Consider the following 24,977-nt stretch of genomic DNA (forward strand, 5'->3'; position numbering starts at 1 on the left):
ATTAGGGATCCCAGGACATTTATCAGAAAGAGTAGGGCTGTTGACCCCAGTGTCCTGGCCAAATTCCCCCCTGGTCTTTACAAATCATAGCCACCTAATAATCCCCAATTATGACCTGGCTTCATCACACTCCCACCTGATTGCTGATCCTGCTGGTGCACTCTGTCTGCCGTTGCATCCATAAAAGTGCTATATAAATGTGTAAGAAATCATCATACCAAGGCCTTATGCGACAACCCAGGATCAGCACTCCCCAGACATTGGAAGTGAGGACGAAGACCAACAGTGAAGAAGGTTCTCGCTCCTGTCGAGGCCTGCCCGGCTATCGTCATCACAATGTCTAGTTCCAGAATTGCGGGTAACCAAATTGCAGAGCTAAAAATAGCTTATTTTTCAGACTGCATACTGTATTGCAGAAGAAACTAGAAGCTCGACTGGAAAAAATGAAAGCTTATGTGCTTGCCTGTTAAGACAATTTGTATTTTATAACTTAGCACATGATCAGCAGAAACAAATTACTGCGCTCGTGTTTTAGGAGACATACTCTCGTGTTACATTGTCCATTGACACGGGTTTCCTACAGCTGTTGGCTTTGCATAAGAGAGACAGTGAAAGTAAGATGCGTTAAAACAGCCTATTCCACGTTACCAATCAACAATGGTGATAACGTAGTCGCACAATCAATAAAACAAAATTACGAGCGTGTTCATTTCTCAATAGCAGATCATTCGTGATATACTGCAGTAGGCTGCTCATGTCCTATGAAGACTGTTCACAGCCAGCTGTAGAAAGATACACAGAAAGGCGATTGCATGTTTTCTCACATACCATGTCTCTATATTAAAATACATGACAGTTTTGTTTGACCTCTTCTGTGTTACGCTCAGTTATAACCCCCCCACATGTTGCTCGGCTGCTCAGACTGCACAGTGTTAAGTGTCGGCTCGCACTGGAAGGGGCGGCGCTCTTCAGCGCTTCGACAGCAGCCTCAGTCTTCACCGTGTCACGTTTTTTGTCGAACGATACAGGTTTTGGGGGTGACCGTTTCATGACAGCGTGTTATGGATCACGGGGGGTCTTTCGGGGGGAGGAGGGGGGCTGCGACGCTCTCGCGCACTCGGGGGGTCCGCACGCGCACAGAGAGTGGAAGAGGGAAAGAAAGGGGGGGTTGGAGCAAGGAGACCTGGGAAAAAAATAGCAAGGAGAGGGAGGGGGGAGGTGTGTCCTTCCCTCTCATTCACCGGTCTGCTGTGCAGCGGAGGAAGAGGGCTGGCGAACTCGGGAGCTGGTCCGTCCTGTACCCCTGAGCGGCGCTGCGCCAGACCCCCGCCCGGCTCTCGCCGTGAGCAGCAGCAGCAGCAGGGTGTGAGCGGACAGCCGGACAGCACCCATGCGCTAGGACCGGAACCATGGAAGATGCAGGGTGAGTTTTGCCTCGCCGCTGTGCCCCTGCGTGCGCCGGGACTGAGACCCCTCTGCCCCTGCCTTCAGCCCCCTCGAATCTGTGCGCTGCCATCGCGTTTGTTTGTTTGTTTTTTTTTTGGGGGGGGCAGCATTTCTGCCGTCTTCCGCTCCTCGGCGAGGCGGTGCTGTACAGGCATGCAGCAGCAGCAGCAGGTGGGGGTGTACCGGTACCTCCCAACGTTTCGCTCGGACACGTGATGAGGTGTTACCGTGTAGCCGAGCCCAGTGATAACTGTCCCAGGACCACGCACAGCCCCGGTCGGAAACGTACGGCTGGCCACCGCAACTGCTTGCAGTCGACACCTCCTGCCTGAGCGGGAGGTGTTGATCTTTTTTTTCGACCCTGTGCAAATCCGAAAGAAAGATTTGGATTGTTTACAGGCGGCACGGCAGGATGTCGTGCTCAAGTTTAGTGGCGAGCCCGACCAAACTAGAACGGGTGATTTTTCTTTTTCGCCAGGTGTGCCTGTACATTACCTGTGTTTTGACGCGCAGAATTATTGGTTAGGAAACGTTAAAAAGGAGTAGATAAGGCACGGTTATTAAAAACGTCAAATTGACTATTTTTATCACGAGTTACATCGCTTATACATTTTCAATATGGAGATCACGTGAAAAACACGAGCTTCGCTTTTGCCGTTTTAAGAAGGATGAATATTCACGGTATGAGCGCTTGTAACGCCGGTGTTCCTGATGCTTCTCCAGTGTGACATTTCGACAAGGGCTCATGCCAGACCTGAGATCTGTGACCTTTCCGTCTGCAGTACTGGATGAAATTATACAAGGTTTACATTTTTAAAGTTTACTGGGAAACCCTTGCAATTCAGACTTTATTTCTCTTTAAAGCTGGCTGAAAAAACCTATATCCATTATTCCCACATCGCAGAAATGATTGTATACTTTTCCATTGAGAAGAAAATCTTGCCTGTTGTAGTCAAGTGTTCTCTTTCCCCTCTTCATGACGCAAAGGACTCTGGTAGTAGTTCTTCATTTGAAAGCATTTCGGGTATCACATTTGCCCTCTTGCAACAGTACCCATTAAAGCGAATTCACTGGTACCTTTAATTGTGTATGGGACATAAGGAGTCTTGTGATGGACTGGCCTCTGTCCTGCCTTGGACCCGTTGCATGCTGGGATAGGTTCCAGCTTCCCTGCGATCCTGGATTGAATGAGTCTGTTAGAACATGGATGGACGGACATAGGGAGTTTTGTTCTTAACTGAGTAGTTTTTGAGAAAGCTTTGAAACTGAGGTTTTTTTCCCTTCCTCTTCAGTTGCAGCTGTCTTTGCAAAGATACTCCAACTAAGGCAGTAAACATAGGATCAGCCTTTTGTTATTTCATGTACAAATTCCTAAAACCTTAAAGTGGCTTAATTTCCCTTGCATTGAAGTTTGTTAGGCCCTGCTGTGGTCAGTTTGTGAACTCCTGCTGTCTTTGACAATCAGCACTCATTTCAGTCTTGAAAGTTACAATTGAAAGTAGATGAGATACTTTTGTAATAGCTGTGTTGGTGTTTGTTAGCCATTGAGAAGCTTTTTAGAATTTCTGAAGGGGGTACTTAAACCTGGTGTTTTACAGGTGGCAGAGTAGATTGAGTAAGTAAGCTATTGACCTGAATTTACTGTTCATGTCAGGGCCAGGCTGGGTCAAAAGTGAATTCTGCAGTCCACTGTGGGAGTCTTGTATGAGACCATATGACACCATTACTGTCATATGCTTTGGGGTCAGGGTTTGGAACGTAATAAGTACAGTATTGAGTGCGTAGTGGCTCTCCCCTTTGCAATATAGCACTATACAGTCACTATTGGGCTGGGCGGTAAGCATGGGATGGGTCTTGGAACTGTGGATGAACCCAGATGTTTAGCCAGAAGGAATGTCCACCTCTTACCCTTTCTGAGTAGACAATTATGTATGCTTCACTAGGGAAACCGGACTCGTGCCAAACAGAAAAAGAAGAAAAAAATTAACTCATTGCAAAACAGGCTGCTCTAAAAGTGCTCTTCACTGATCTGTAATTTTGTTTACTGGTAGTTTAATGTCCAGCAGTAAGGAAATCAGTTGTTAGCGATCGGCAGCGAATAGGAAAAGAAATAATACTGTGATTTAAGGTGGTAATTGTTCAGGAATCTTCATTTGGAAAGAGAAAGAGATTTCTCTTTTGAGTTCTCTAATCTGCGGCTCTGTTTTAAGTCATTCAGCAGAGCGAATATAAGGAGTGATGTGAAAATGAGCAAGATGCAGCATGTGTTTTTCCAGGAGATGGGGGATCTTTTACATTGATCTGCTGGTTATGAGGAAAAAGAGGGCTGTGTTAGGGTCTTAAAGACCTCTGGGGCAATCCTTCTACAAGTAAAATGAGTGACAGCACTTCTGAGATGTCAAACTTTGTCTACAGCAAGACAGGTTGTGTATGTGCTTCAGTCTCAGGGATGAGAATGAAGTTGGATGAATGCGTAAATAACTTTTTTTTGGTTAAAAAATTCAAGTAAAGCATGGAGAATGAGACGGCTTTTTTTGACAGCTTTCTTCTTTTTTTTGTTTTGCACTGTAAGTCCTACAGCTGCAGAAGATTTGATCTTGCAGGCAGTCCGGTCGGGTTGTTGCTAACGGGTGACATAGTTTGAATCACAACCTTTTCTTCCTCCGATAAATAATGTGTGGCAGTTTGGACGTATGCCTGAGTAAACTAACGAGAAGACCAAGGGGAGACAAGTGCAAATTAGCATGAAGTGCTTTGAAAACTGCGGCTCTGTCTCTCCCAGAGAGCCGTGGGAGTGAGGAAGGAGGCGCACAGCCACATGGCTGTAGCCGATGCCTTGGCCTCTTCTGCGCAACAGCTGGATGAGATCCTGTCACCAGTTAGACGGGCCAAATGGCCTCCTCTCGCTTCTCATCTTCCTCTTCTTTGCTGTAGACCACCCCGGTTGTTTTTAGCACGCCTGATTTGTCTACTTGACGGTCGAGTTTTTCACGCCTGGGCTCGTACGGGGGGAGGAGGAGGAAGGACAGGCGGACTCCAGACTTGCAGGCGCTCCTCTGTAACGGGCGGCCGTGCTGCCCTGTCCTGAGGGAGAGGCGCTTCCGTCGCCTGCTGCACCTCAAGCCTGCAAGCCCCCGGGACGCCACAGGGGGCGCCACCTGGGCAGACAGGGCCAATCGGGTGGTGCTGCTTGGGGAACAACCCAGGTCCCGTGACCCAGGCTCGAACCCGTCTCGTCTGCACTCGAATGAACACAATGAGCAGTGGCGGAACTTGGGACAGGCCCCGGTCTTTCAGATAATTCATGCTTCAGTATTTTTGATCTGGTCGATGAGGAAAGCCTCCTGTCCAGGGGTCTCCGGCCTCAGTCCTGCAGGTTCTGTGGAGCACCATGAAATCCCCAATTACACAGGCAGTTTGTTAAACGACGCAAGTAATAGATCGTTTAGGATTAAAATCGAAGTACTTTTAAACCCTCAAGGACCAGAGTTCTCTTAATCAAACGGGTTACTTGCTTGATTCATCAAGAGCCGTCTTTAAAAAACAGGTGACCTGTCAGACAGACTGGATTGGGGCGCCTTGGGGCAACCTTGTTGTGAAAGGCGCTATATAAAATAAATTGAATTGAATTTAATTGAATTGAATTGGGGCTCTGCAGTCTCAGGGCTGGAGGCTGGAGGGCCCTGCTTTAGTTCTAAAAAACAACTTGTAACTCATGAGATACGAACGTCTTTGTCTCTGGTAAAGAGAAGTCTTGAGAGGGGATGTAAGCATGCGGATGCTTTGCAAGTAATAAAATGAACGATGGTGTTTTTAATTTTTGTGGTCCTTTAGCCTTAGAGATTGTGGTCCTGGTGAGAAAAACAAACAGTAGTGCAATTAAGGGGTAATATGGATAGTCAGTCAGTTAATCAGTCCAGATTTCTTTGTCAGGTTTGAGTTGGGCAGTTGAGTCTCCTTAACCATTTAATGCACCCATAGAATAAAATCATTTTCTGCATTGTATTTTAAGTTCCAGATTGCAAACCACTCTTGTAGTGGCAAGGGGGAGTGGCTGCTTTACAACCTCAAATTAATGACCGTGGCCAGTCCATTAATTCTGCTTTTGAAGGGGGGCGCTTGCTTGCTTTCCTAACTGCCATGACAGTTCCTCCACTCTGCCCTCCTGGTCAGGAGCCGGAAGTCCAGCCCGCAGCCGTCTCTCGAACCCGAGGAAGAACAGCGGGATGCGGGGAGCACCTCCTTCAGCCAAGCCCACATGAAGAGAGCCTTCCAGCTGATGAACGAGCTGCGAAGGTAGGTCTCCCCAGCAGGTGAACGAGCTGCGGAGGCAGGTCTCCCCAGCAGGTGAACGAGCTGCGGAGGCAGGTCTCCCCAGCAGGTGAACGAGCTGCGGAGGCAGGTCTCCCCAGCAGGTGAACGAGCTGCGGAGGCAGGTCTCCCCAGCAGGTGAACGAGCTGCGGAGGCAGGTCTCCCCAGCAGGTGAACGAGCTGCGGAGGCGGGTCTCCCCAGCAGGTGAACGAGCTGCGGAGGCGGGTCTCCCCAGCAGGTGAACGAGCTGCGGAGGCGGGTCTCCCCAGCAGGTGAACGAGCTGCGGAGGCGGGTCTCCCCAGCAGGTGAACGAGCTGCGGAGGCGGGTCTCCCCAGCAGGTGAACGAGCTGCGGAGGCGGGTCTCCCCAGCAGGTGAACGAGCTGCGGAGGCGGGTCTCCCCAGCAGGTGAACGAGCTGCGGAGGCGGGTCTCCCCAGCAGGTGAACGAGCTGCGGAGGCGGGTCTCCCCAGCAGGTGAACGAGCTGCGGAGATTGCTGCTGGAAGTGATAGTGGGTAGTGGGACCAGTAGGGAGCGCTCACCCTGCGGCCTGTGCAGGTTCTAGTGCCCCATAACGATATTATATATACATAGTATAGCAATCGGGACACTACACTGTAAAAAAGGTGCCGTCCTTCAGATGTAATGTAAGACCAAGATCCTGACTCTCTGTGGTCATTAAAAATCAGAGGGTGTTTCCCGAAAAGCCTCATGGCCTCCTAATAATCCCCATCTCTGAACTGGCTTCCTCACTCTGCTCTCCTCCCCATTGAGAGCTGGTGTGTGGGGGAGCGGACTGGCGACACTATAGCTGTCGTCGCATCATGCAGGTGAGGGCAGACATTGGTGGTGGTGGAGGGGAGTCCCCATTACCTGTAAAGCACTTTAAGTGGAGTGTCAGGATTATATATTTGATTATGGCAGCACGGGGCACAAGATGTCTTGAGTTTTGGAAGTGGCCTCGTACAGCTGTTTTCTCTGGTCTAACGCCGGTGTCTCCCGCAGTAAGAAGATGCTGTGCGATGTGCTTCTCGCGGCCGAGGGCATCGAGATCCCGGCTCACCGACTGGTGCTGTCAGCCTGCAGCCCCTACTTCTGCGCCATGTTCACAGGTGGGCCATTTCACACGTCCGGCATCCCTTTCCTGAGAGAGAGCAAGGGCTTCAGTGTGGCTCGTGATCCCCATACAAATACGTCAGCATGCCTTGACACAGATATGTGACGCCTCAGAATTATGCAGGCGTCCTTGTTTTCCGGGAAGCACTCGTTAAAGAGGAAGTGTGCGGAGGCAGATCTCTCCAGGTTGGAAAGTGCAGGATTTTGTCTCGGCTGCTTCACAGTATCATCTGAATTCAGCAGGACCCAGACGATTCAGCTGCCCTTCATTCTTTTTCTTATTGGGAGTGTCGAAACTCGATTTTTTTCAATTCTATATTGAAAACCTTTATTTTTTCTAAAGTGCTTCACTGTGACCGGTTTCGACCTGGAGTGTAGCTTGATCACGATGCTTCTGCCGTTCTCCGCAAGTGCCCTGGCGTGGAAGGCGCTATGTAGGCCTTTTTTCATATTGCATCGAACGCTTTCGCAAAGGCCCTGCTATCATGAGATGAACTCGGCCAGCATTTAAGAAAGCATCATCCTTCCTTGCTGCTACAAGCATCAGGCCTTGCACAATGCAAGCGGAAGACACGGGTGTTTGTGCCAGCTCCGCGTTGTGCTCAGTGTTCTCATTTTGATATGGTGGGCTGTTGTACAAAGCATGGAGCAAAATCTTTACTTGGATGGGTTTGGTTTAGGTTTTTCCACACAGAACCTGATGAAATAGTGATTATTGGGAGAAGCACAGGCTCTTCGGAGAATCCTGCAGTTTGCATTCCCTTTTCTCCCCAGATCTTAATACTGAACATCCTGAATATCAGCTGCATGTGCCGCACTTTAATCTGGAGCTTTTATCTGCGGAAATGTGGTGGTGCTGCCTCAGGAAATTAACACATGCTAAATATCTCTGTTCTGCTCCTGCTGAAGTGACTGTTTGGCCCCCATCGGCCGTCCTTTTGTCTAAGAAGTGCTGCTCGGCTGTCGCCAACTCATACTGAAGTGTTTTAGCTGAATTACGTCTCCCCACACCACCCCTCTCCACTTCGATCGTGCTTCTGCAGCAGACAGATTGACTCCCTGTTCGGCTTCGAGCAGGCAGGGGGCAGAGATGGCCTCCTGTTTAAATTGGCTCAGTATCACTCGGGCTGTCGACAGAGAGACGCTTGTAAAGAGGATGCCGTTCCCATCGGTGATCCGTACGTGCTCGGGCCTTAGGCCTGGCCCTCCCAGGCATGCGGGGCACCCCAGTTCTGAGAAATGTCCTCACAGCTCACCTTCCTGGCTTTTACTCCGAGAACGTTGTTTTTCTGGAGGCTGCTGGTCCGCGATGAATAAATCCAGCCACGCATTTTGGTCCCAGAACATGCGAGTTTATAAAATGCGTCGCAAACCGGTTAAAAAGAAATTTAGTACCACTTTGATCTTCAACAAATCGCCCTTACAGGACCCATCGGCAGGTACCCAGGAATCTTGGGGAGCTGCTGCTCTGGGGGTCCCTGGTGTTTGGCCCCGAGTCTTGCTTATTTTAGCAACTGTACAGAATGCAAACACCGCAAGAAAAAAAGTTAGTCGCAAGTCATTGAAGGAACTTACAGAGCGTCTGGTTAAGTGCTGTCGCCGATGTGGTAGTGGGGGTAGCTCAGGTTTCTCCCCTGCCACTGTAATGAATGTGGTTCCGAGGTGAACGCTGGCTCTTGTATTGATAAGGGCGCTTGCTGGCGTGAGCCCGCTCCGCAGTTGAGCTCTGTCCCTGCACACGGCCCTGTGTGTGCTCTCCGTGCTCTGCGCTCCTCGTGCGTGGTGAGCAGCCCGTGTCCTGGAGCTGCAGGGAAGTGACAGCGTGTTTCTTGTGTGTGTGTGTGTGTGTGTGTGTGTGTGTGTGGCTGCAGGGGACATGAGCGAGAGCAAGGCCCAGCGGGTGGAGATCAAGGATGTGGACGGGCAGACCCTCCGGAAGCTGGTGGATTACATCTACACAGCGGAGATCAAGGTGACGGAGGACAACGTGCAGGTAGGGGAGTGCCACACCCTCACCGCCTCGCGGTGACGTCGCTGCTCCACTGTAACACAGCATTTCCTAAATCCAGTCACAGGGGAGGGGTTGACCCAATCCAGGTAGTTTTCGATTTGCTCGTTCTTGATTTGCGTGTACGGCGCTGGACCTGGATGTCTCTCAGCCTCGGATTTGGTTGCTAAATACATCTAGAAATCGTCGTTGTCTGTAACCAATATTTTTTTTGTGTGAAAATCTAAAAATCGGCAAAAATTTAGTTACAAAAAAGTAACTACAATAAAGTGCTGCGTGAAAAAAAATCTTAGAAACAAAATTCCGTGCAAGGGATTTATATATAAAACATTCCATTTTTTTAAAACAACGGTAGTCAATTTTAACATTCAAAAATAAAATGTTGAAATTGTCTACAATGATTTGTTTAAACGTAGTATAAGAAAAAAATATTTGTGATGTTACTTGCAAGACTAAATGGCTTTTGAAGTGCACGGAGTGTAAGGTCAGAAGATAGTTGTGTGGTCCCTGTGTAAATCAACAACTCTCTGTGTTGTGCAGAAAAGCCAATTATTCTCCCATTGCAGTACAGTTTCTTCCATTCCAGGATTTAATATTAAGTGCAGCCTTTTCTCTTTTCTCCGTTCAGAAGGTTGTCTTTGAGTCTGTGCACATCAGAAATGAACAGACTTCGTCAAAAATTGTTCCAAGTAGTTGGCGAATTACAATTCTTAAATCAATTGCTGGGATCGGCTCTGGGCCCCCTGCTATCCTCAATTGAATGAAGTGGATAGAAAAGGGATGGATGGAAATTAATTAAAAGTAAGGACTACAACAAAAAAGACTGCATCGCTGGTACAGAGAACAGGAACAGCAGACGTGCTAAGTTCTGTGTTTGATTTTGATTAATTTGATTAGGAGATAATTTAATAATTAATCTGCAAATGATTTTCCTAATCTCTCCCTTCCACGTGAATAATCATAGAGCAATCAGCAGCTCAAAATTTTGCATTTTAAAGCCAATGATTAAAGAAAGGCTTAAGACGGAATAATTTTTCATTTATATCCTGTCTTCTTCTGTCGTCTTAGCTGTTATCTTCAATTTAACGGGCCATACGTCACTGCAGGGAGCCTTGACGTGGTCCTCTCTGGTCGCTGCATCTTTAATATTGACTAACTTGCCTGTATTAAAGGTTTTCATGATGTGCGTTCCTATCTCTCTTGACTAAGTTGCTGAAGAGCTCCAGTACCATGTGGCAGCGCTAACTGTGATTCCAGTCTTGTTGGCAGGGCTTTGGCTGTATTGCCAAGGGATGTCTACAGTAATAGCTAATCATTTTCGGAAATCATGTGACGAACCGCATAGGCTCAGGGTGCTGTCCTGTTTTTTTGCGTTTCCCCAAGACTCGGAATCTGGGTCTCAGTTTTCAGGACGGGGAAAAAAACTCTGTTTGCATTCGAGGAATCCAAGGCCTGCTTACAGGAGTTCGGATGAAAAGCTCATAGATTTACTTTTTCAGAGTCGCCACTGGAGTAGCGGAAAAAGCGTCGATGTGGAGTTGAGGTGTCGGATTGCAAACAGTGCCGCAGTTTAGCTCGCTTATATACTAGAAAACATCACGCCGCTTTGGTGATGTTTCGCTTAAAAAAAAAAAAGACATCTGGTGACTTCTCAGGCAGTGCTTTCCTTGTTCCCCACGCTTTCCTATTTTCTCCTTCTCTCTCTCAGGAACAGTGTGTCTGCGGTCACTTTCCCGGGCAGCGAGGGCTGCTCCTTTCCTCCTATTATTCCTGCAGGAAGCGGTCTGCAGGGCTGAGCGCAGGGGGATATCCTCTCCCCTCGTTGCCAGCCTGTTTTCCTGGAGTGGTGTCTGAGGCCGGGCGGGACAGGGGGGAGGAGGAGGGTTTTAAAACCACAGGCTTGAGACGGGCAGCTCGAAGGGCGACAGCGCCGTAGTCGATTAAAGGGAGAGGAGGTAGAATGGTTTTCTCGTCAGAGCTGACTGCTGCTGTTGGGGTGTTCGCCGGAGAACGCTCGCCCCAGATTTCTACTGAAGCCCTGCTCTGAGCGCTGGCTCTCCACTCGGCTTTACTGATCCCCCACGCTCCCCCAGCTCCAGCAGGGACAGACATGGGACTGCCAGAAGTACATCATGCGTTTTCTCTTTGGTTTTGTCCTTTGTTGTCATTATGCTGATCTCAGCCATATTGCATCGAGCACCCCTGACAAAGGTTATAAACACTGGAACACGGGAGCAGACACGTACCTATGGGGCGACATAGGACCTAATGCATAATATCCAGATTGCAGAAAATATATTTTTACTCTCTGTTCATAGTTTTGGTTTGCTGATCATTATAGTGCCGCAGTACCCTGTAACTCAACCCAGTGGTGAGGGTCTGAGTTTGTCTCTCCTGCCTTTAATCAGCTGTGTGAGGGTGGTCCCTGTCTTGTTAATGCAGTTGATTGTCTCTAGTGGCAGGGGGGGCATATTGTTTCCATCAGAACTCAGGGGGTTTGAAGTCTTAATTGTAGTTTTTCAATTCACAGTTCTTGTAGTAACTTTTTATCTATGTTCCAATACCAGAAAAACACATGGTGCAGCCGAGACCTTCATTACATTTTAGGTCACAAACCTGGTGCCTACTGCTCGTCGTTGTTGACATTTATAGCTGGGCTTCGTATCGAATAAACCACAGAGCCCTTCTTTTTGCTTTCTAGTCTTATGGATGCTGCACGGCTCCTCGTGTAGATTTCTCTTGCAGTAAGATGAGATGATGAATAGATGACCGAGCACTCCCCCCAGTTCCACATGGTTTGTGGCCCTGCATCAGGCTCTCCTGGTCGTGTTTGTGTGGGCTGTGCTCAGTGGTGATCACCAAACCCCGCCCATGCCGGCACGGGTGCTCATTGATGTTCTCCCCTCCCAGGTGCTCTTGCCCGCCGCCAGCCTGCTGCAGCTGATGGACGTGCGCGAGGTGTGCTGTGACTTCCTGCAGGCCCAGCTGCACCCCACCAACTGCCTGGGCATCCGCGCCTTTGCAGACCTGCACACCTGCACCCAGCTGCTGCGCCAGGCCCACACCTACGCAGGTGAGCCACTGGTGGGCTCTGTGTGTCCCCGATGAATAGAAACAGTGGACAATCACTCAAACAGTGGAGTGGGCACTCCATTCCAAGCGCTTTACAGATAATGGGGATCCTCTCCACCACCACCGATGATGTGATGACAACCATGGTGCACCAGTAAGCTCCCCACACACCAGTTCTCACTGGTGAGGAGAGCAGAGTAATGAAGCCAGTTTAGAGATGGGGATTACAATGGGAAATTGGGCCAGGAAACTGGATTAACACCCTTACTCTTTTCGAGAAACAGCCTGGGATTTTTAATGACCATTTCATGTGTAGGGCAGCACCTTTTTATAGTACAGTGTCCCTGTCACTACACATATTTTGGTTCTGGAGTGTGTTGCTTTTGTAAATCTGGATGCCTGCACAGATTTATTCAGTCTTAGCTAACAAGCTTTTAAATGGCAGCACCTGGTATCTATAGTTGTGGTACCAGGTAGTTTTGTGGTTGTGTCACGAGAGGCCTGTTTGACCCTCGTCTGTGTGAGTGTGTGTAACTGAATGGCTATGGACTTGGCTTGTGTGATGCAGTGCCTCTGTGTCAAACAGAGCTGCACTTCTCGGAGGTGATGCTGGGAGAGGAGTTCCTGGGCTTGAATCTGCAGCAGGTTTGCAGCCTGATCTCCAGTGACAAGCTGACTGTGTCTTCGGAGGAGAAGGTAGGATTTTGGCTACCTGCCTTCCCATTCCTGGACTCTCACTCAAGAAGGTGTGCTTGTCTGCGTGCTCTCGAGAGTCTTGAAACCCTCTCAACACAGTTCCTAACCGCTACATACTTGGAGGGAATCTGTGTTCTGTGGCAGCTCTGCTTGCAAGCATGGGCACACAGTACAGCTGTTTAAACAGGATGTTCAGGAAAACACTACCAGGTGGCTCTTCCACAGAGAAAATGCTGCATTAATACGAAAACATGAGCCTTTGGTGACAGTGTGGCACTTTAGTGACAGGCCCCTCTTCCTCTTCTGAATCAGAAACTTTGATTCCCCTCCCTTCTACACTCCGTGGGCTTCGTCTTTTTCTCTCTGTGCTGTTTTTTGTTCTGTTCCATGATGTGACACGTTTATTTATTCGAACCCTCTAAACACTTCCACATTCCCTAAAATGAAATGTTTTTATAATCACTAATAGAAGCACCTTTGTTGGAGTAATGTAACTCGAAGCGCTGTGGATAATGAGAGAGACAGGGTGAATGTGGCAGAGAAAAGGTCTCTTGCTGATTGTTCTATAAAGGACTAAAAATCATAGAAAGACAGACTGACTCACAGGCTGTGGAAGAACAGAATTGCGAGAACTAGCTCAAACTTGCCAGAAGAACAGTGGCGACGAGAGTGGAGCAGAGAAAGGTGAAAGCAAGCAATTAACAGCAAGTCAAACAGACTGAGCATTCTGATTGGCTCACCATGAATCTTACCACCGTGATTGGCTTCTAGTAAGAACGTGTTGAGCCAATCAGAACGCTGGATTGTTTTCCATTGCCATTGTGAATCTCAACCCTGTGTTCTCATGCTGGGGTGCTAACCTTCTCTGCCGGGGCAGGTGTTTGAGGCCATGATTGCATGGATCAAGTATGATAAGGAGACCCGTTTGGAGCACATGCCCAAGATGATGGAGCATGTCCGCCTGCCCTTGTTGCCACGGGATTACCTGGTACAGGTAGAGTGATCTTTACCTTTCTCAAGAGTATACCAAAAGCTCATGACTCTTGAGGTGTTATAGATACATCTGTGTCTTTATTTCCCTTATTGTAAAATATTTTTATATATTCAATACATCATATATATAAATCTTTGGTCTTTGTTTTTTCACTTCATTCTGGTGCACAATTTTTAAAAACATCTTGTTAAAAACAGCTTTGAAAACGGTTTGCTGCAGATTGTACATATCGTTTCTCTTCTGGACCAGACCGTCGATGCCTGCAATGCAGGGCTCAGTCGGGCAATGGCGACTTGAGCGGACTGCAGGAGTGCGCGACATTCTGACCCCATGAAGTTAGTAACGAGAGGAGGCAGTTTGGCCCACAAAATCCGCTGGGGAGCCATTAATCGATCCCAGGATCTCACCCAGCCATTTCTGGAAGGAATCCAGGGTATCGGCTTCAGCTGAACGCCTGGGCAGCTTGTTCCACACTCTCATCACCCCTGATTCTCAAACATCTGCGCATCAGAGCACTCGCTGTTTAAAGTATTCCTATACCGTGTACTATATGTGTTTTTACAGTTGCAGTTTAAATGCATGTTGTGTCCTGCGTGGTGCAGTAACACAGGAGGCTGACCAGGGTTGTTCCCTGTGTGCTGGACACAGCAGACTGCTGTGTCGGCTGTTTTCCTCAGGAACCGGCTGTCAAAATGACATTTTCATGGCGCTGCAACTCGGATTGGATATTTAAACTCGATGAGCTCCTACAGATTTGAATAGGCAGAATCGGGGCTATTTTAAAGGGGTGGAAAACTAGTTTGATCATGAATTTTCTCCTGGTGGTTGGAGGGGCAGAGGATTGTGAGCACGGGAGGAAGTGACCTCCCTGGGCGACGTGACCCCTGGGTGTCCGCTCCGGTGCCGCTCCTCGCGGCATCACGTTGACTTCCGTGAGGGGGCTCGAGCCAGATGTCGTTATTTTTTCTTTGCTCCTCCGGTACCGTGTCCTCTCTGGCCCCGCGCTGGTGACTCGGGCAGATCGTGGAGGAGGAGGCCCTGATCAAGAACAACAACACCTGCAAGGACTTCCTGATCGAGGCCATGAAGTACCACCTGCTGCCTGCCGACCAGCGCCACCTGATGAAGACCGCCAGGACCCGCCCGCGCACCCCTGTCAGCCTGCCCAAGGTACGGCGCCTCGATGGGCAGCACGTGTCGCCCAGGTGGGGGCTGCTCTGCGCCGGTTGGCCAAATCCAGCCCTCCGGGACGAGAGGTTTGACATCACCGCAGCGAGTCGGATGAGTCCCCCCTGCGCGGCCCTGCCGCGTGCGAGCGAGCGAGCGGTCTTCCGCCCGGCCCACGTCTACGTGCTGTGACCCCCCTCTGTCCCACATCTACGTGCCGTGACCCCCCTCTGTCCTCTGTGTGTGCCGGCAGGTGATGATCGTGGTGGGGGGCCAGGCGCCCAAGGCCATCCGCAGCGTGGAGTGCTATGACATCCAGGAGGACCGCTGGTACCCAGTGGCCGATCTGCCCACCAGGCGCTGCCGAGCAGGTACCCAGAGCCCCACAGGGGAAGAGCGAGGCATGCTGGGAATCCGGGCGGGAAATGGCCTCGGTGCCCTCTGTCTCTTCGATTCCAGTGTCGTTGTCTCTTCATCCTCCCGGTTCCAGCATCCATTTCATAGCAGCAAAGCGATAGGCAAAAGATGAAAATAATTTAAGACTCAAACCATTCCTCGGTGCTCACTGGCAAAGGGACAAGCAGTCCTGCTGTGAAAACTACAGAAAAGCTTCCTCCCTCTCCCAGTGGTGCCTCGTTGTGTTGAATTGCAAAGACGTGCTCTTTTTAAAAATGAAAACGCTTGAACTGAACCCCTTTAGGGTAAAAGCAGTTGAAATGCAAGCAAGAACTGCAAAAAAAATGTAAAACTAAATTAAGTAGATTGCATAAGTATTCACCCCTTTGGTATGCAAGCCTTAATCAAACCGAACTATGAGCCTGGGCTTAGAGGTCTGCGGTATACCTGCGGTGCTGCTGTGTTTGTTTTCCTCCTGGTTTTGATGATACTCGCTGTTTCTCTTTCTCTGTCTGCTGTTGCTATCATTTGATTTAAGCCGAGCACAGGTGGCTGGCCCACCCTGCTGGGTACATCCTGTGGAAAGCCACGAGCGCACTGATTGATCCTCTCGCCTCTCTCTCACCAACTAGAAAATAAGAACAACTAGAAAATAAGGTTACAAACGAGAGAAGGCCATTCGGGGCTGTCTAGCCTCTGTGGTAAAGAACAGGATCTTATCTAGCTGTTGTGTTTGGAAGAAACCAAAGTATTGGCTTCAACACCCAGAGCAGCTTGTTCCACACTCCCGCCACCCTTTGTGTAAAGACGCATCGCCTATTCCCCGGGTGCTGACGGCTTCTCGTTGCTTGCCCCCCCCTCTCGCCCCGGCTGTCCGTCCCCGAGGCGTGGTGTCCATGGCCGGCTGCGTGTACGCAGTGGGCGGCTTCAACGGGTCCCTGCGGGTGCGGACGGCGGACGCGTACGACGGCGCGAAGGACCAGTGGAGCTCCATCCCCAGCATGCAGGAGCGGCGCAGCACCCTGGGGGCGGCCGTGCTGGGGGAGCTGCTGTACGCCGTGGGGGGGTTTGACGGCAGCACAGGTACCCCGCCTGCGGGCCTGCGCCCTCTCCGCTGCACCCCAGGGCTTCGGCCAGCCTTCCGGCGAGAGGGGCCAGCGTTCGAGAGCGTCAGTGTCATCCGCGCTGTAATGGGTCAAGGGAACAAGTACAGGTTTATTCCCTGCTGACAAGAGAAGAAACACAACGTTTCGGCTGTGGAGCCTTCTTCAGGTGATACTTGGTGTTTCTTTTCTCCTCTGTTCAGCAGAGAATAAACCTGTACTTGTTCCTTTGCAGCCTGCGCCTGCTGACGCAGCTGCCTGCTGGAACTACTGTAACAGATCAGTGCACAACCAGGCCCAGACAGTCTTCCATAGAAAACTTGAATCGTGCTATTCTACCCATCTCAGACTTCCAGAGAGCTGTGGTTTCTAGGGTGGGTTTTTAGGACGCTGTGCAGTGATTTTCTGAAGATTTGTGGTCATGAACCAGAGACTGGCAGTAGGTGCTGACATCGGCCTTTTGGGAGAAAAGCACAGCCTTTAAAAAAACTGGGAACTGTGCCGTAGCCAGTCTGTGAGTTGGGAGCACATGTCGGAGTCCTTCTTAGCCAAGTTAAAGCAAGATGAGAAAAATACCGGGATAGACACTGGCTGTGGCGAGGGCTGTGAGAAAGGATTGAATAAGGGTCCGCGTTGGTGAAGCTTTTCAATAAAAGCCACGTTCCAGGACAGAGGGTGCTGTCAGGGGGCTTTGTGAATTGTCTGCTGCTGGTGCGAGGTAGGCTGAGCGAGCGTCGGGCTCTTCACTACTGGTGCGCCGGTCCTAAATTTAAAAAACAAAGTGTCTTCCTTCAGAAGGACTTCGGTGCCCGTCGTGGGAGATCACGTCCTGTCATCTGCAGGCCCCTGTCACCTGTCACCTGGTTCCCATCCTGGCCCCTGGCCTGGTCTCCTGCTCTGCTCCTGCTGTGCTCTGGGTGACCTCCCCCTCCCCTGCCAGTGTCCTGAAAGGCCTCCTTCATGTTTCTCACGGCAGACTGAGATCAGTTTTAGCATATTATTCCTTAGGTTTTAAAATTGGAAAGCCAGTTTTACACAGTCTTAGGTCCGTTATTATGTGTTCTTCATGTCTTGTGTCTAGGCAGTAAATGGGTTTTTATTTGTAGAACATTTAAGCCTATTGTGCCACTTCTCTGCATTGTAGTCTTCATTCCAAGGTGAACTTAGGGAGACTGTCAAAGCATTGTTTTAGATGAGGAGTAAGAGTAATCCAGCTCAGGTCCTGATGACCGAAATCAGCACATTGTCTCTTAAGTGGACCAATTGAACAGCTTCTGCCTGCTCTTCAGGTGCTGCTGCTTTAAAAAGACGGAGAAAGCTTTCAGAAACACCAGCCCTAGAGCGAGAACCACCAGCCTGGAGGGTCAGAATGGGTCATTTAGGAGTGAAGACCTGCCCTTAATTTGAGACCGCTGCTCTGTAGTAACCATCTCTGCGGCTTGTGCTGTTGTGATTGACAGGCACAGCAACGCAAAGTTACATCTATGGCACCTCTGGCACACCAGGCGTGTCAGTTATTGGTAACCCAATAGAAATCTCATGAATATATAACGTGCTGGAAAGACTCATATTCTGATACCTGTAGGTGGTTGAAATGCTTCTTTTTCATTTTGTAAAGTTTAGGAGGTGTACTTTTTCTGTCATCTGTCTGTCTGTCTGTCTGTCAGGCCTGTCCTCGGTGGAGGCCTACAGCTGTAAGTCCAACGAGTGGGTCTTCGTCGCTCCCATGAACACGCGCAGGAGCAGCGTGGGCGTCGGCGTGGTGGAGGGTGAGTCCTTCTGCGTCCCGGCGCTGTCGGGATTGGAATATGTGCAAGTCTTCATTTGCGATCAAGGCAGCTGAAACAAGCCCGTGCCTGTGCGTGTGTGTCCACTGGCAGGGAAGCTATACGCGGTCGGGGGCTATGATGGCGCGTCGCGGCAGTGCCTGAGCACCGTGGAGGTGTACAACCCCGTCTCCAACCAGTGGAGCTTTGTGGCCGACATGAGCACGCGCCGCAGTGGGGCAGGTACTGTGAGCCACTTCCTGTTTGACTGTAAGTCACTTCCTGTTCCCCCTGGTTTGACTGTAAGTCACTTCCTGTTCCCTGTTGCATCACTGGTGATGCCCCCTGGGAAGAAAAGTGTCCTGTCTCCTGCGTGACGGCCCTGCTGTCACACCAAGTAGGGACATCCTGTAAACCCATGTATGTTTTTATAATAATGCGCTTTATTAGAAGTGTGTTGATTGTAAATGGATAAATACGAAATTGCAAACCAGCTCTCTTCACCGTCCCTTTCTGCTTTCAGAACACATAAACGAAAGTTGTTGTTGTTTTTCCAACCCGTTAAGTATAACCTGGAGCCCTGTGCTTATACGACTGCACGCTGCAGTGCCTTTTCAAAGCCATGGCGTAACAAAGTCATGTGACTCAGCTGCCTGTCGCCGCAGTCAGTGGAGTTGTTGTCTTTTGTGTTCGCTTCAGCCTTCGCCCTCCTCCTGCTCTGACCCCTTCACTGGTTCCCCGTGGGGACAGAAATGCACAAACACGAGCGGATCTTCTGTTTCGCTGAACGGCCTCAACGCTTAGGAGGCTCTTCAGTTGCCCAGTCTCAGCTGCTCCAGGTGGAATGAAGCCAACAGGAGCAAGGCTTCAGTGAAAGCATTGCCGTTACATTAGCTGAACCAAACAGAAGCATTTATTTCTTGCTATGGCAACATTTCCCCAAAAGACTACATGCGGTTTAACCAAACCTATTTTTTAACGAGGCTGCGTTTTATTAATTAACTGATATGGATCTCAGCTATTACAGTTTGCAGCTTAAACAGGGATAGTATCACTGCGACAAAACGCCAAGCAAAAAGTGGAACTGACACCTAATCACGTAAGACACAAATGAGCAGAGATCAAATGACTCTGGCACATGTGATAGCTTATCGATCAGACTCTTATCAGTCTTCTCATGAAAGAGTCTTGGGAGTCGGCTTCCGCAAGATGGCTGGACACCTTGATCCAGACACAGCCCATTGTACAGAGCTGGACCGTCTGTACTCACGCAGGCTTTTCCTTTGTAGTAGCTGCCCAGGCTTGGGAACCTTCCAGGGCCAGATGCAGGGAGAAAGTTGCTCCCAGAAGTGAAGGGTGTAAAGGTGGAGTTTCTTTAGTGCAGCATTGCAGTGCTAATGGTGGCCCCAGGGTAACAGTGGCGTCACATGGAGCTCAGAAGAGGTGTGACTCTTTTCAGCTTGCAGGGGTTTCTCCGGCTGTACTGGGGATGAGCCTCTCGGTGTGGCACGGTGCCCTGCTCTGTGAATCAGGAATGAATGATGGTGTGCTCAGGACATTGGCCTGAGGCTCTTCAGAGCTGTTTTCACTGCATCTGTACAATGTATTTAAATTCTAATTGGGTGGTTAACGACTTGTCTTAGGTTTTGGCATCAGCAGGGTACTCTGATTAATAAGATGGGCATTGGACCTCTGACCTCTTAAACGTTTTGCAGTACTTTAGACTTGGAAAGAGAAACATTTAATATATTTCATTATATTAAAAGCTTTAAACGTTTATTCAGATATGGCTGCAAACGATTATCTGAATTGTGATATAATTTATTTGGCATATGGACTTTTCAAGCAGTAAGATCCTCTGCAGTCTGCAGTATGTGTTTTTCACAGACTGATGAATACCTTGTGATTGGATTGTTTATTGAAATATAAGACTCATCTCGGGGGGTTGAGCTTGAGGTGCGGTTGAGCTTGAGGCTCTGTGGATAACTACGGAGGACTGCTGAGGAGCAGGCTGGCTGGTCGCTGGACCCGCAGTGGACACCAGATGGCCGTGTCCTGAGTTCTCTTCACTCCCTGGGGCCTGCATTGCTCTCGCCTGCTTTATTAGGAGTCAATCTGCGGAAAACTGCAGCCGAGTGGGAATATTGTAATGCTGAAGAAAATAGTTTAAAATGAGAGAGAGGCTGTAGATGGCTATTTGTGTAAGAAGGGTGTTTTATTCACAGACATTATAATATCTCAGTAAATCATGTGGTTTTAGAAGTACAGCGCAGGAAAGCTTGTAGTCGAAGTACAAAGCTATCATGCAGCCTCATATGGGCGTACTACTTGTTTTTTAATTAAAAGTTCTGCGACCATCGCTTTGCGAACTAGGCCTTTTATTTAATTTGATCTTGCCTTTAAACCCTGAAACACTGAAAGGCACCAGGGGAGTATATGTGGAAGATCATTTAAAACAGAGAGCAGGCAGCAATGCTTTACCCAGAGGGTGGTAGGAGTATGGAACAAATTACCCTTCACATAGTGGAAGCTGATGCCCTGGCTTATATCGGGAAACGGCTGGGCGGGATCACCGAACGGGCCAGACAGGCCCAGTGGCCTCCTCTCACGTGTAACAGCTCTGCAGGCCTCAAACCTGCGTGCGCTTCAGGGCGGAACAGGCTGCTGGGGTGGATTACTGCAATCCGAAATGGGAAAACTGAGTCGGCCCCCCATGTGGAATCGGGGGTCAGGGCTACAGGACAGCGAGGCTGAGGTTCCGGAAATCCGGGGCTGTGCAGGAAGGGCGTGAGGGTGGCCTGCAGCTGGGGGGGAGCTGCGCAGTGTGGTAAGTGGGAGAGGGGAGACGACTGGTGTCCTGACGCCCCTGACGCCAGCGCCGTGTGTCTGTGCAGGTGTGGGGGTCCTCGGGGGGCAGCTGTACGCGGCGGGGGGGCACGATGGGCCCCTGGTCAGGAAGAGCGTGGAGGTGTACGACCCCCCCAGCAACACCTGGAGGCAGGTGTGCGACATGAACATGTGCCGACGCAACGCAGGTAAGCGGACCCCCGAGCGCTCTAAACCAGAGGTCCCCGCAGGGCGGCACGCAGGCCTCTCGGGCTGAACCCTTTTATTTCAGGACCCTTGCTGCAGGAAAACACGAGATGCCAATATTATCCTTAACCTTGGGATCGCGCCTTCCCTCCTCTCGATGCGATTGACTCAACTCTTCTTAAATCCTCTCTTCTTTTACACCTTTCAGCTTCTCACACCTCGTTTGGGCTCTCTTTCTCACCTGCTCTGCCCTTCCTTCTTTTGTGCCTGACATTCCAGCCTCCTCCTCACTCCCTCACTCCCTCACGCTGGCAGGAGGCTCACCAGCGGAAACATTCCCCTTCCTGCTCTGTACTTGTCCCAGTGCTGCCAGAGCAGGGCTGATGCAGCTACCCGCCCAGGCAGTGAACCCCACAACCTCTTGTGCCGATCTGTGTGTCCCTCCCTCTCGAGGGAGCAGGGCGTGCTTGGTGGTTCTTGTGATCTTGAATGGCGTTGGCCTGCGGAGAACATGCAAATGTTTTCCTGAACTCCCACTTGTTCTTCAGAACATGATGAGCAATGGAAGAAAAATGAGTGAAGAGAAAATGGTTATGCAAACTGCTGAGAGCTGTACTTCTGTGCAAAGGCGAGGTACCCAGGAGAGTGCTGTTTAACAGCAGAGCTGGAAGTAACTGTGTGCATTGAGCAAAGAGGGAGAGGAGCAGGGTTGTGGGTGAAATCATGGGTATAACCCTGAAAAAGCACAGAGAATTTGTGGAAAAATCAAGGCAAATAGACTCAAGGGATTTTAGGTGACTGGATTTTAATTAAATGCCCCACATTGTTGGGTAAAGTTAATTCTGCAGTTTTCTAAAGTCGGCAGCTAAGCCGGACGTTTTTTTAATTACTCATAAAAAAAATCTCTTCACATTTTTCCAGGAACCGTATTGTTACTTTCCCCTAAGCGCCTCGGTTCAGAAAAGAAACGTTCTCTCTTCCCCGTGATTGCTCCGCCCGGGCCCTCTCCCAGCTGGTTCCTGGGGTGACCTGCGCCGTCCTCTCGCCTCTCTCTGCAGGGGTGTGTGCCATCAGCGGGCTGCTGTACGTGATCGGGGGAGACGATGGCTCCTGTAACCTGTCCTCGGTGGAGTACTACAACCCCACCACAGACACCTGGAGTCTCCTGCCCACCAACATGAGCAACGGCAGGAGTTACGCTGGTGAGGGCGCCCGTGCGGGGGGCTTGGTGACGGGGGAGCAGGATGAGGCCCTGTGCAGATCCCTCCTTTCCTGAGCTCGGTCCACAGTAACCCTCCACAGCGCCGCCTTGGCCCCCCCAGGACAGACACACTGCCACAGCTCGCGGCCTGCTTCTTTTTGTACCACACAGCCTCACATTGTCAGCGACGGGTTGGTCTGTAGCTTACATCCCGTTCTTTGAAGTAGATCACTGCTACACTTAACAAACTCGTTAGGAGCAGATCAATTACTGTTGTTCTTACAAAGTCAGTTCTTACTGCACTTGAACTGACCTTGATGCGGCTGGGTAGCTGATACAGAGTTGCATCGCAAACATATTCCAGTCATTATCCCAGGCATTCCACAGCACAACTAAAAACTAACACTGTAACCTTGGATTTGTGCCGATGTGTGTCTACCGCAGTGTTCACTGTGACGAAGACCTGCATTTGTACTACATGCACAGCTCAACTCCAGCGTGTGTGGGAGTGTTCATTCTAGAAAACCTGCCTTTAAAAACTTAAAACAAATCACAGCTCGTGCACACATGTGCGATAGTGTAGGAGACCAGTGTAAAATTCAATTGTTGTGAATAGTAATTCCTTACACTTACATAACTCTTTTCTGGACACTCCTCTCGAAGCGCTATACAAGGTGATGGGGATCCCCTCCACCACCACCAGTGTGCAGCCCCACCTGGATGATGCTCCAGTCCGCTCCCCACACACCAGTTCTCAGTGGGGAGGAGAGCAGAGTGATGGAGCCAGTTCAGAGATTGGGGTTATTAGGAGGCCATGATTGGTAAAGGCCAGGGGGAAATTTAGCCAGGACACTGGGTTAACACCCCTCCTCTTTGCGAGAAACGCCCTGGAATTTTTAATGACCACAGTGAGTCAGGGCCTCATCCAAAGGACAGCGCATTTTTTTATATACCCCTAGTCCCCATCACGATACTGAGGCAGTAGGACCTATGCAGACCACAGGGTGAGTGCCCCCCTACTGGCCCCTCTAACACCACTTCCAGCAGCAGCCTCAGCTTTCCCAGGAGGTCTCCCCTCCGCGTACTGGCCAGGCTCCCACGGGCTGGGCTCCAGGGGTGGGTCTCGGGGTGAGAGAGCTGCGGCATCACTTGGGGCTGCTGCTGCTGATGTGTGACATCTCCCTCCCCTGCAGGCGTGTCTGTCGTTGACAAGCCACTATGACCCAAGGCGCCAGTCAACAGGGCGGTGTGGCCGACAGCGACAGCGACAGCTTCCCTGGTGACAGAGAGAGACCTGGGTCCGATCCAGAAGGGCGAGGACAACACAAAGAGTCCCAACGGCTTATACAAGAGCAGGGACTCATGCCAACACTCTAGGAAGGTTCCTGCTATAAGCGAGTTATAGCCTTCGAGGGTCCTGTTGGCCTTGTAGGGCCTGAAACAGGGTGTTTTTTTTTAATGGATATTACTGGCAAGACCAAAACAGCACCTGCTGTGAGGGAAGCTACCTTTGGCTAGGGCTTGTTCTGTCTCAGCAGAGGTTTTTTTTACTCCTCTCCCATTGTCCTGCAATAATTGGACAGTTGAGAATGAACTAGTTGAAGAATACACCTTTTTTTGTTTTTGAAGAGCCTCGAGGGTTGATCTGGCACTAGCTGACCTGAGAATGGAGACTCAAAGGTCTGCACTTTGCGAAGATCATCTCCACCAGCTGGGAGCTGGGTTTTATACTACTGAACAAGGATGCACTGAATCTCAAAAGTGTCAATTTTTTTTTTTTTTAAAAGGAGGGGGGGTTATTTATTTGCCTGTCTTGGAAGGGCAGGAGCCGAGAGATTTTTGCCTCACCGTGTGGCCTGTGCGAAAAACTGACAAGACGGGGAAAGCCGGAGGTCAGTGGGCAGGGGTCTTTTTTGGAGAGCTGGGTCCCCCGTCTTCCTCTGTCCTTCACAGTAGCTGGGAGACAGTTTGGACTCTATGCTTCAGCAGGACCACAGCCTGGAACCTATGGTTCCACCTACTGGTGGAATGAGGTACAACATGCTGCCAACCCATACACCAGGAAGGGGCTCTCTGGTGAGCAGGGTGGAGACCAGACTCTGCACCACCAGCCCTTGTGTCTCCGGTGCCTTCTGCGCTGGCTACCAAGTTGAACAGTGAACTGAGTTGGTTTGACCGGACGTGATTTCAGCTCTGAAATGACTGGAGTTGTTAACGTGTTTAAAGTTAGTACTGGACAGGGGAACGGTTTCATGTGAAGGATACGATTTCAGATAAGTTCTGCAGAAATTCAAACTTCGATGTACTTCCATCATAGTACAGTACCTTTTTTTTGTAAAACAAGCAGCTGAGATTCTTTTTTTATGGTGCAGTCGCTAAACTGCAGGATCAAATACAAAACACTCATTATGTCCCCATGCTGGTAAGTGAAAAGCAGCTCAGGCCTCATTCATTACTAGCAGATTTTACTGTTCTTAATCGGGAAAGTGGCCAAAAGGAAAGTTCAAAGGGCTGTCACATGCCAAAAATAAACAGGAAATGCAAAACTATTTATGCTCAAATAGGAATTGTACATCATCCGGCAGTGCCTGATCGGTTTCATTGGACAAGGTGTCATTTTAAAGAGCCCGAGAAAGTTTTCACGAGAATAAAAAGTGCAAAGGAT

General features: G+C 49.8%; 1 protein-coding gene across 3 annotated transcripts; it reads left to right on the plus strand.

Moving 5' to 3' along the window:
- The first annotated feature begins 237 nt into the window (after positions 1 to 237).
- klhl3 (kelch-like family member 3) lies at positions 238 to 24,976 on the plus strand. 3 transcript variants are annotated; one of them, XM_069196202.1, is made up of 16 exons: positions 238 to 358; positions 1,257 to 1,423; positions 5,620 to 5,742; positions 6,766 to 6,872; positions 8,748 to 8,869; positions 11,795 to 11,957; positions 12,543 to 12,652; positions 13,530 to 13,646; positions 14,667 to 14,816; positions 15,067 to 15,184; positions 16,095 to 16,292; positions 17,980 to 18,081; positions 18,193 to 18,321; positions 20,973 to 21,113; positions 22,170 to 22,313; positions 23,506 to 24,976. In XM_069196202.1, the coding sequence occupies exons 2-16, from the start codon at positions 1,410 to 1,412 to the stop codon at positions 23,532 to 23,534; spliced, it is 1,767 nt and encodes a 588-aa protein (XP_069052303.1). In that variant the 5' UTR covers positions 238 to 358; positions 1,257 to 1,409; the 3' UTR covers positions 23,535 to 24,976. The 3 variants fall into 3 exon arrangements, with proteins under 3 accessions (XP_069052303.1, XP_069052302.1, XP_069052304.1); XM_069196201.1 differs by lacking the exon at positions 238 to 358 and having other exon boundaries at positions 1,193 to 1,423; XM_069196203.1 differs by lacking the exons at positions 238 to 358; positions 13,530 to 13,646 and having other exon boundaries at positions 1,193 to 1,423.
- The last annotated feature ends 1 nt before the right edge of the window (position 24,977 follows it).

Source organism: Lepisosteus oculatus, chromosome 11, assembly GCF_040954835.1.
Source record: "Lepisosteus oculatus isolate fLepOcu1 chromosome 11, fLepOcu1.hap2, whole genome shotgun sequence".
NCBI lineage: Eukaryota > Metazoa > Chordata > Actinopteri > Semionotiformes > Lepisosteidae > Lepisosteus > Lepisosteus oculatus.

Excerpts from the sequence above, each read along its gene's own strand:
- klhl3 (XM_069196202.1), top strand. Across the intron at positions 12,653-13,529 it reads CTGTGTCTTCGGAGGAGAAG|GTGTTTGAGGCCATGATTGC; the intron begins GTAGGATTTTGG and ends CTGCCGGGGCAG. Across the intron at positions 14,817-15,066 it reads CCCCTGTCAGCCTGCCCAAG|GTGATGATCGTGGTGGGGGG; the intron begins GTACGGCGCCTC and ends GTGTGCCGGCAG.